We start from the raw sequence: 10633 nt of genomic DNA on the forward strand, positions 1-10633 counted from the left end.
AAAAATCGTATTATATAAATTATAAAAAAATCGTGAATCAAGAATTCTATATTTTTTAGAGTTTCAAAGAAAAATTATTATTAAAAATTATTTAAATAAGTTTTTCACATGCATGGCATGTATTAAATACTAGTTTTTCTAAAACGAATAGGAAAAGTTCAGCATATGCTTAGCAAAAAAATATTCACTGATTAATTGTATGAATAATGGAGATAATATTTGGCATAGATTGATGCAAATGCTGCCAAAATGGATGTCTAGAATAAAGCTTATGATGTTGTTTTGGAAAGCCAAAAGGTAATTTAAAGCTACGAACGATCTCTTCTTGTTAAAGTTGCTTTTTTGTGACTTTGCAAAAGAAGAGGAAATAAAGTGAAATTTATAAAATTTATAAAAATGAGAGTGGAGATGGTCACCCATCATAGTAATTTTCATTATAATAATGGAAACATATATAGGTTAAATATGTGTATGAGATGTGTTGGTGGAACTACATTACAAGCTTCTTTTTCTTTTTGGATATTCAATTCTTTTTTTTTCCAAGTTTTTTTTTCTCCATCCAAATAGGATAAACAAAAGGCCTACATATATTCTAAATTAATTTAGATATGAATCACTTTTCGTGCCATCAGACATTTAGAGTCATAAATTTGCCCTCTCTCCAGATCCGGCGGAACAGTGGACCTGCCAGGCTGGCAGCGATTTGATCACTCCCATTCTCTCACCTCAGGGCTCCCAACCTAAAAAATAGCCTCGGAACGAAGGCATCTTTTTTTAATCTATTTCCCCCTCCCTTATTTCCTTTTTCTGACAAAAAAAAAACAAGAAAGTAAAAGGAAGATGATAAAAAAAAAAGAGTAGGTAACGACGAAAGAGATAGAGAGGAGAGAGAGGGTGAACGAGAGAGACTAGCATCGGTACTGGTAGTGATCGGTGAGAGAGAAAATACGAGGGGGAGAGATGATGGCAAAGGCGGCGGCGAAGAAGAAGAGGGGCCGGCCGCGGAAGAAGCGGAAGGGCCGGCCCCCTTGCCCCGATCCCCCACTTCCCGTCGTCCTCGGCCGCCCCCTTCCTCCTACCTCGCCGGTCCCCGAGCCCCCCCGCTGCACCCTCCGCCCCCGCCGGCGGCGCCGTCCCCTCCACGACTTCATCGACGATGACTTCGACGACGAAGAAGAGGAAGAGGAAGAAGAAGAAGAAGAAGGGAGGAGGAGGAGGAGGAGGAGGAAGCTCAAGCTCGTCCTCAAGCTCCCCAACGTTATTCCTTCCAGAAGGGATGAGCGGTCCTCCGACTCGCCGGCCCTTGCTTCTAGGTCTCGGAGGATTCCCTCTTCCGGCTACATGTCGTCATCCTCGTTCTCCGCTTCGTCCTCCTCGTACGCGGATGACGATGAGGAGGCGGAGGAGACCATCAAGCCCCCCAAGAAGAGGAGGACCGAGGGCTGTGACGATGGCGTAGGCTCGGATGGATCCGGGGACCAGCAGGTATACTATTCTCCTCACTGTATCTCTGTCCACCTCATGCTCTCTCTCTCTCTATCTCTCTATCTCTCTCGTTGGTCCCCCACCAACCTTGTGGGGGAGCAATAACTGCCATCTTGCGCCCTAACCAGGCAACCAAGTCTTTTTCTCTTTTCCCTTCCGCCCTCCTTTCTGCATTAATTTGTGTTATTTAGTATTTATCGTTGGAAATCTGAATACTGTTCATGTTCTTCTGTGTTCTCTCTCTCTTTTTTTTTTTTTTTATCAGAGGGGAAGCAAGAGAGTGATTGGGAGATGTTCGAAGGGCTCTGCTTCAGGTCAGATTCTATATGAATCTTGGTTTTCTGTGCTCAAGGTCATGAAAGATGTCATCTTTGGTGTTAAAATGCCTATATTTGTTGATGCAGGGCTATCATCCAATTCGTTTGCAGGAACCCCTTTACCGGAGAGGAAAAGACTGGAGGACATTCTTGATAAGCTTCAGAAGTGCGGTACTCGAGTTCCTTGTGTTTAGTTTATGGCATTCTTACTCTGCAGTTTCTGGTGAATTAATTGTTGAATGTTTGTTGGGGCTTGATTTGGTGGTGCAGGAAAGACACGTATCGTGCGTTTGCGGAGCCGGTGGATCCAGAACAGGTTTGTTAACTTGCTATCACTCGAAACTTACTGGTAAGAAGAACAAAGTAGTGAGCATTTCTTTAAAAGATTGTGAATGTGCTGGTCTTCTTGCAGCTTCCAGACTACCATGATGTAATTGAGCATCCGATGGACTTCGGCACTGTAAGGAAGAAGCTTGCGAGCAATGCCTACCACTTCTTCGAGCAATTTGAGGTTGGTATTAGATGAAGATCTCTACCTTTGATAAAATTAACATATACTTTGTTTCCTTCTATATATGGTTTTGCACTTTTTTGTAGTTTTGTTCCGCCAGTAAAAGCATTTCTTTCAAACCACGGTTTAAAATTTATTAGGTAGTCCAAATTGTATCCATGGAGCACTAGTTGTTTGCTGGAGCAGTAAATCAATACACAGAAGTAGCCCCAACCCCTTGGTAATATTAATCCTTACTCAGCCACCAGGTTTAGTTCGTATCATTGACCAACCTCGGGTGACACTTGTTTGATTCTGTCTTTCTTTCTCCATGCATCTGCTGCTTCTCTCTAAGTTGCCCACCAGGTGGCAAAAGGGAAGCGGTTCCCCTTCACCTTTCTGTTTCCACCATGAAATATCCTGTTCCATCATAAAAAAAGGTGCACAGGTCATTTGGCTGAGCAAGGGATTCCAAATTTTTCAACAATCTTAACCCAAACCTCTCCACCACCAAATAATCAATAGACTAGCATGGGATTCTGTCCTCCATCTTACCCAAAAGAGACATATGTCAACCTAATATTCCTGTCCTTATTTAGACATCTGTAGATATTAAAGTTCTTCATGAGAAATGATGAGGGCTATTCTGAACTTTTTTTAGGTTCGACCATCTACAGATGCATGTTTATATATGTTAAATGCATATTCAGTTTTATCTCTCCTTTCCTCCCCACCACACCCCCCCGCCTTCTTTTTTTCTCCTCCTCCTCCTCTTTTTCTCTTCCTTTATATTGTGGCATGTTAGAATTTTTACTCCTTTAAAAATAGTGGCTATTGATTGCCTGAAAGCAACTTTGGGTTTTATGATTGGTTACTTGTTCCTAGGTGGCTTCTCAAATTATTTTTTGATGTCTTTTTGTGTTAAATCATTGAGCAATGCTTTTATATTATATTATATAATTGGATTTGGATCCATGTATTAAATCCTTTTTTTTGGGTAAATTTTGGCTGACCCAATAGCATTCTCTGAATTTTATTTCTTGATATTTTCACTCTTATACCTCCTTAAACATGGCCCATCTATTAATTAGTGCTGCCTTGTTACGTGTACCACTACAAATCTTATTTCAAAAAGAATTGAGTCATATTTCCAGGTTATATTGATTATAAGATATGCTTTGGGTTACTGTCGGAAGGAAAAGAGTTAGATATGTAATTTAACCAAATTGTTCCCTTGCTTTTTTTTCTTTATTTGTACCATATAATACAAGAAGTTTTTAGACGTGTTAAAAAAAATGCTTTATAAACAATTATTTAGCAAATGTAATTCATGGTTCATGGTGGGACCATGAGTCAATGATATTCAACCACAAAATCATTTGACTGAGTTTGTTTACACGACCCTGATGTCAAGGGGCAGCCTTATTTGGTAGGCTTTAGAAATTTTAGCTCCTCACTTGTTCCATTTAGGGTTCTGACCTAATAGAATGCATGATCTGCTGAACCCTGTAATCACTTCCATCCGGTTATTCTTAGGTCATCCTTTCAAAATTTAAACCCTTTGACATGAATTCAACTTTGTTCTTGTTAAAGAAACATATGACAATTTAAATTACTTCATGTATTGAAGATGCAACTCCTAAGCTTGTTTATTATATCAAATTATAACTCTGTTCCTTTCGACCATATATCATCCACATTTGCATCTTTCATTTTGTATATATTTCCATTAATGTGCTGTTTTTGATCTTCATGAAAGTACACTCTTGTTTGATTGTAAACCTAGTGCAAAGAATGAAGAGGAGCTAAAAAAAGTTTGGAACTATGTGAAAAAGTTAAAGGCTAAAGCAAGTATGTTGGAAGAAGAGTATCGGACAAAGTATTGATGTCAAACAAAATGGCGGTCAATCATGATTATTTGGTGTTCTAATTAAATATCAAGTTGCTGTTGTTTACAACTGGAATGACACTCCATTAGCAAAAACAATGGACATAGGTGTTGTAAATCAATACACATTTATTAATGCTGAATAATTAGAAAGTGACATAAGTAATTCCGATCAAGTTAATTCTCCTTGATACGTGTGACAAGCCATTGTCTTAACCTTCCAGAGACAAGAACATGTTGAAGAATTCAACAATATGGCTTCATACAAGGATATGAGTGCCTCTGCCATAATAGCCTGGGCCAGTCAGTGGTTAGCACTTGCCATGTTTCATGCCTTGCTGACACGGCACTTGGCAGGATATGGAGGGGATGGGCATTGCCATATTAATAAGAAACTTGCATTCGTGACAGAGAAGTTTCCTCTGGTCATCTTGCTGATACTTTGACTTAATCATTCTTCAAAGAGCATACACCTCAATTGTTTTCATGTGTTGCGATCCCAAGCTTCATGGAAGTACTTAATATTTTTATATTTGGTACCATCTTTATTAGAAGCTTATCTCTATTTAGCTCCCTCTCTTGTTTATTGCATCATATTCCCCATATGCTTAGTTTACATTAGAGCTGGAGTATGGGTGGCTCTTATCCTTAAAGTAGATATCATTTGCTTTATCTTAATCAGCATCTAAATTTTCTTCATTAACGTGTTTCTGTAGTTGCATTTCTGGTTGCCGTCTTGAATTATTACATGGTATACTTCATTTTCCATTTTAACATTTCAAGACCAGTTTTGTATTTATATCCCCTTGACCTGCTCTTGGATATGCTTGCATTTTTAATCTGTTAAGATAGGTGGTACTTGTTGATGTTCTACACTTAAGGGGGGACCATCATAAGTGAAAGGACAAGGTTTCTCCTTTCTGCATCTCATGTGTATCTGTTATGGTTCTGTGCCTTCAATGTAAGAAGATTGTCTTTGTTCTGTACCATTGAATGTTGTTTTAGTTACGTTCCAGGGCCTCTGTATGCTAGATACATTCTAAAATCAAATTTCCAGGAGCATAAAAACATTGTTGACAATTCAGCCAAGGTTCCCTTTCATCTCAATTGTGAATTTCTGCTGCCCATTCATTTGATTTAGAATATGTTTCAAAATATTCCAACCACTTTCCTATATCCTTTAAAAGCTTGCTATATTAGCCTGTTATGTTCTGATACTATTTTATCTTAAAGACCTATATCTTGTGGTGATACCAAGGATTTATAAGAAATCTAAATGGAATGATAAATTTAACTCTGATTAATTTAGTTGCATTATGTATAAGATGTATAATTATCTAATCTAACTAAAAAGAAATTATGGGAGCAAGCTAAGGCAGAATTCAAGGAAACAAGCTGACAAAGGTGTAAACAGAACAAATCACTAATTTCATGCAATTAAGGAAAGGAATAAACTCCTAATTCAGAGAAAATGAAAAATACTAAGCCAGAATTTAACTAAGATTGCTAGTGGCATATACAATGTAAATAATTGAAACCATATAAGAATTGAACTAGCAAAGACAGTGTGCACAGATTTGAGTTGCAATTGAAGTTTATGGCAGCAATTCTCAAAGTTGGGATCCTCTTCAGTCCAGACCTGAACTGGAGAAGGCCAGTTGCCAATCACGGCCATCCGTGTTCGGTGCGATGGGCGTGATTGGATAGGCCCAACCTAGCAGCACTAGACATGCTGCCCTTTGTACTATGTTGGGCCCATCCAATCACAGCCATTGTGCCCATCATGGACTTCTATGATCATAGAACTGGCTCTCGAGTTTAGGTACAAACTGGAAAGGTTCCAAACTTGCTATAAATAGGCAAGTCATCTAAAGGAAAAAAAATATGTATGATCATGAGAAAGTTTCATTTGAGGAAGTTAATTGACCAATCAACTGAATAGCTGAATTTATTATGTAAGCAAACTAACAGATAATTGCAAACTTATACACAAACTCAATTTGTGATTTCATGACTTCATGTCAATCATAAACAACTAATAGAGCATTCATGAAAGGAATCCATAAAAAGCACCTCAATCCAACAGGTAAGAGTCATGAATTGTAAACGATGTTAAATTGCATATTGTGAAAATTGCAGTATTTTTAGACGAACATTGATGGCTCTGGTCAAATTATGGATTTGCTAAATAATTAGGAGGGAAAACTCAAAAAGGAAAGAGATTCAAGGGAATTAAATTTGATATCCATGACAGAATTGTTCCAAAATTGTTTTTTTTCTTTTTAATCAAAGCGATGCATAGGTAAAATGATTGAGTTGCCGCTGTCTCTCTGTGCATGTCTCTGTGTTTGTGTATTGAAGAGGACACATGACCCTTTTGCACTTAACAACTATTAAATTGGAAAATTTTGTTCCTAATGTCACTCATCTTGGATGCAGGATGATATCTTCTTAATTTGCAGTAATGCCATGCAATACAATGCACCAGATACCATACACTTTAGACAAGTATGTCAAGAGCAGAAAATAGTTCTTGTTCACAGCAATTTGTGTTTATAGTCATTTATTATGTTGCTAATCTTAATTTTTGTATTGTTTTGAAAAGGCACGCACTATACAAGACATGGCCGGACAAAAATTTCAGAAACTAAGAGTTGATGGTAAATGTGCGGAAACTGCGGGGAAATCTGATGAGAAAATTAATTTCAGCCCCATTGAAAAGAAGCCGCTAATGAAGTCCCTGTCCAGAACTGCACAAGAGCCACTTGGTTCTGACATCTCCTCTGCTGCCACCCTTGTGTCCACTGGGGATGCTGGCACTGCACTGAGTACAGCACAAGCTAATGGTGTTGAGGCTTCTGTCATTCTTAATGGGTTTGCAGATGGTAATTCTTCTCTGGGTGAGAGTAAATCAGAGAAGGCTGATGAACTTTCAGGTATGATGGTTAAGGGCTTTCCACCTTGAAATTTGAGTTTTGGATGGGTGAGTTACAATGAAAGTTGAAACCTTCCTGATGCCTACATGTCACATGAGAGGACTTAATAACATAATTTGACATGCACCTGTTTTCTCAAAAATTTAAAACATGCATCAAAACCAGTTAATTGATTGGACATTGTGGAGGTTAGTGTTTTAGAAATTTGTTTGAATTGTTGGATCTAACATGATAATTTCTCATTCCTTTATGTAGACCTTGGCTTGAATCTCTATCAATATTCCCAAGAGAGGTGATCTGTGGCTTTATTAGGACTAAGAAGTCTTAGATCAATTTGATTTGCTGGCTATGCTACTATCAGAGGTGCCCTATCATTTTGCTTGGCTACATATTTATAGAGAAGCAAGGTGCACGGCAATTTGTACCCCTGCAGGGGTAATGATAATCCCTAGTAGAACCACGAAGAACACTATAAGAAGATTTTGTTAATCAATGATAGCACAAATTATCATTAAAAAAACGCAATCATATTATCTATATTCTTTATGACATATGAACTGACACTCCCAGCAGACTGGAAATCTACTATTGTCATTCACCTCTTCACTTCAATCCCCTCATATGGCATGATGAATGATGAAAGATTACCTCTCTGATTATGTTTCTCTTTCAGCAAAGAGCTCTCCTGCAAAGCTTGGGCAGAAGCTGCTAGTGGTTGATGAAAATCGGCGTGCAACTTACGACAATATATCTGAGCAACAGCCCATGGTTGAACCTGAGTTGGTATTTGATGTGATTGAAAGCGACGCAAGGCAGCTGGTTGCTGTATGTAATGAATAATCACCTTTATGGGTTACTTCTGCATTCTTGTGCTCATGTGGTTCTAAATTTTCTGAATCAGGTAGGACTCCACACGGATTACTCATATTCAAGGAGCTTGGCTTGTTTTTGTGCTTCTCTTGGGCCCATTGCCTGGGAAATAGCATCTAAGAGAATTGAGAGAGCATTACCTGCTGGGGTAAAATTTGGCCCTGGATGGGTTGGGGAATTTGAACCGTTCCAAACTCCTGTTCTGTCTCTTAAAAAACACAACCAGCAGCAGCTAGGTTTGAATTCAAACTTTCAATTTAAGTTGGCATCAAGAAAGGATAAGGAGGCAAAAGATGCATCGCAAGGCACCCAGAATTGTGAGTCTAAGGACATCAAGCTGGGTCTTAAGAGTCAGGTGACCACTGGTGTGTCGGATAAAGCACCTGAACTTGTAAAGGGGAGAGAGTGTCATCAAAGTACTACAGAACTGAAGCAGGGTTTGTCCAGTGTTACTGCTGGAACCCAACCTAGTGTCACGAGTGCTACAGCACAGCAACAGAAGGATCGGGCAACTGTTAATTCTGCCAAGACTTATGGTAATGTTTCGGAGAAAGTCCGACTGTGCCATTCAACCTCTGTGAGTAGCATTCCTGTTGAAACAGCTTCACAAAGGCCAGAGAATCATTTTGAAGCTGTGACTACAAGGTCACCTGAGATAATTTTCTGGCACAAGAACCAGGGGCAACCGGGAAACCTAAAACAGCCGGAAGCAGTGGCATTTCAAAGTAGAAATGAAGTCTTGAGCATGGATTTCCATGGATTGGGTAATGGGAAAGCAACAGGTAACTCTGATAGGAATAGACTGAGTACTTCTTTGGGATTCATCTCCAAGCATCAGCCAGGAACTGCAGGCAACTTTCTTGCCATTGGTAGTCAGGAGCAGAGAATCAATAATAATTCGAGGTTAGTGGGTTTGCCAGGCCAGGTATCCAACCAGCTAAACATTTCAAACTTAGGCATCGATGCTCCAAAACAATTTTCTTCAGCGGATGTTCCATCGGGTAGAGAGAATATGAATGCTGCTGCTCGAGCATGGATGTCCATTGGAGCTTCAGCAGAGTTTAAAGCCCTTGCTGGTAGGGGTCTTCCCAACAACCAAGTAGGATCTGCATCCATTCGTAATTTTGCTTGGACAAGTCCCAACTCACCTTTAGGGATTCATGAAGATTCTAAGACAAGACCTGTGCCTTACTTATTCCGGCAACCCAACCAAGCTGCCCATGAAGAATCTAAGGTTCGTAACAAAGAATTGGTTATTTTTCCCCAATTAGTTGGAACTGATTTATCAAGATTTCATGGCCGGTCTCCATGGCAAGGTCTAGTTCCACATACTGAGCAGAAGCAGAATAAGGATATGTGTCCTCCAGATTTAAACATTGGTTTCCAGCTTCCTGGGTCCCCTGTTCATCACTCCTCAGGCATACTCAAGGACACCCAACAACCTGACTTAGCTTTGCAGCTGTAAATTTTGGATGTTGTGCTTGCTATTGTGGTTTATTTTAGTGCAGGCAGGTATAGAGGAAATAGCAGCAACTGGTAACGAGTTAGTGGTGGAAGGAGGTGTAGGTGGATCTAGAATTGGATGATATTTGCTGAGTTGTGTCGATTAGGATGCTGCAGTGTAGCAAACTAATGATCACGAGGTGAGAGCTCATCCTAGTTCGAGTCCGATAATGTGCAACTAGTTCAGTTCTGTATCAACCATTTTGGCATCAAATTTATTGCACGGAAAAGTTACAATGTTGGAAGGGGATATAGAAGGACAATTCTTTAGACTGTATTGGTGGATGAGTTTATTGGTGGGAGAATTGGCAAGTCTATCAATGCACTCTTTGTGGAAGTGGCATATGGAGCAGAAATGGGTAAATTTACTATAGCAGTGTTAATTGTTCCAGAAACTATTCTGTCGGTTGACAGGTAAAGCGCATGCCTTGTGTCGACAGAAAGCTTTGTACATCAGATTAGGAGTACAATCGTTGTTTATGCTTGAGCTTTTCCAGTAACAGCAGAAGGTCGCTATGTTCCCTATGTATCCATATTATCATGTATTATCCCCAGTAAATTGTTGAACTGGATAGAAGTAGCTGCTTATTGAATGAGCGGTCTGCATCTTAATACCACCTTGTTAATTGTCTTTGTTCCTTTATCTTGTGTTGATATCCTAAGGTTATTCTAGGCGAAAAAAAATCTGGAATGCTAGAGGTTTATAGATGCACGTTCTTCCAGTTAATAGGGTTGTTTTCAGTTTGTTGCTTTAGCTTATAGCAGTCTCTGTAGATGGGAGTGGTTGTCCTGTATTAAGTTAGCCTTCTTGTGCAACTTATTCTGAGTTCGTGGGAATCATGGAGAAGTACATGTCCTCAGGAGTTAAAATAACCTTACTGGTAAGGGAATTTTTTTTAAAATACAGAAGTAAAGGCACGAAATGAAAACACAAACCAGAAAAACTTGTAATCAAAAAATTGAGCTTCGGCGTTACCAGTCCACGCCAGAGCTCTTATTCTTTGAGATGAATTGAAGAAATACCAAGAAATCCTAAAGCATTAATTGGCTGATTTGCCCCTCTGAAAGCATCGCTAGCTATGGAGAAATTTAGTGACGACAAAAACTGGTTGATAACAGCAAGCAAAGGATGAAAATGCCCAAA

General features: G+C 39.3%; 1 protein-coding gene across 2 annotated transcripts; it reads left to right on the forward strand.

Moving 5' to 3' along the window:
* Positions 1–734: 734 nt before the first annotated feature.
* On the forward strand, positions 735–10130 carry LOC103720485 (uncharacterized). 2 transcript variants are annotated; one of them, XM_008810200.5, is made up of 9 exons: positions 735–1485; positions 1751–1799; positions 1890–1968; positions 2073–2118; positions 2215–2313; positions 6620–6688; positions 6786–7116; positions 7790–7941; positions 8018–10130. In XM_008810200.5, the coding sequence occupies exons 1-9, from the start codon at positions 961–963 to the stop codon at positions 9449–9451; spliced, it is 2784 nt and encodes a 927-aa protein (XP_008808422.4). In that variant the 5' UTR covers positions 735–960; the 3' UTR covers positions 9452–10130. The 2 variants fall into 2 exon arrangements, with proteins under 2 accessions (XP_008808422.4, XP_008808423.3); XM_008810201.4 differs by lacking the exon at positions 6620–6688 and having other exon boundaries at positions 761–1485.
* Positions 10131–10633: the final 503 nt, after the last annotated feature.

Source organism: Phoenix dactylifera, chromosome 9 (genome assembly GCF_051530095.1).
Source record: "Phoenix dactylifera cultivar Ajwa chromosome 9, Ajwa_hap1_PhDact_Kaust_v1.1, whole genome shotgun sequence".
Classification (NCBI taxonomy): domain Eukaryota; kingdom Viridiplantae; phylum Streptophyta; class Magnoliopsida; order Arecales; family Arecaceae; genus Phoenix; species Phoenix dactylifera.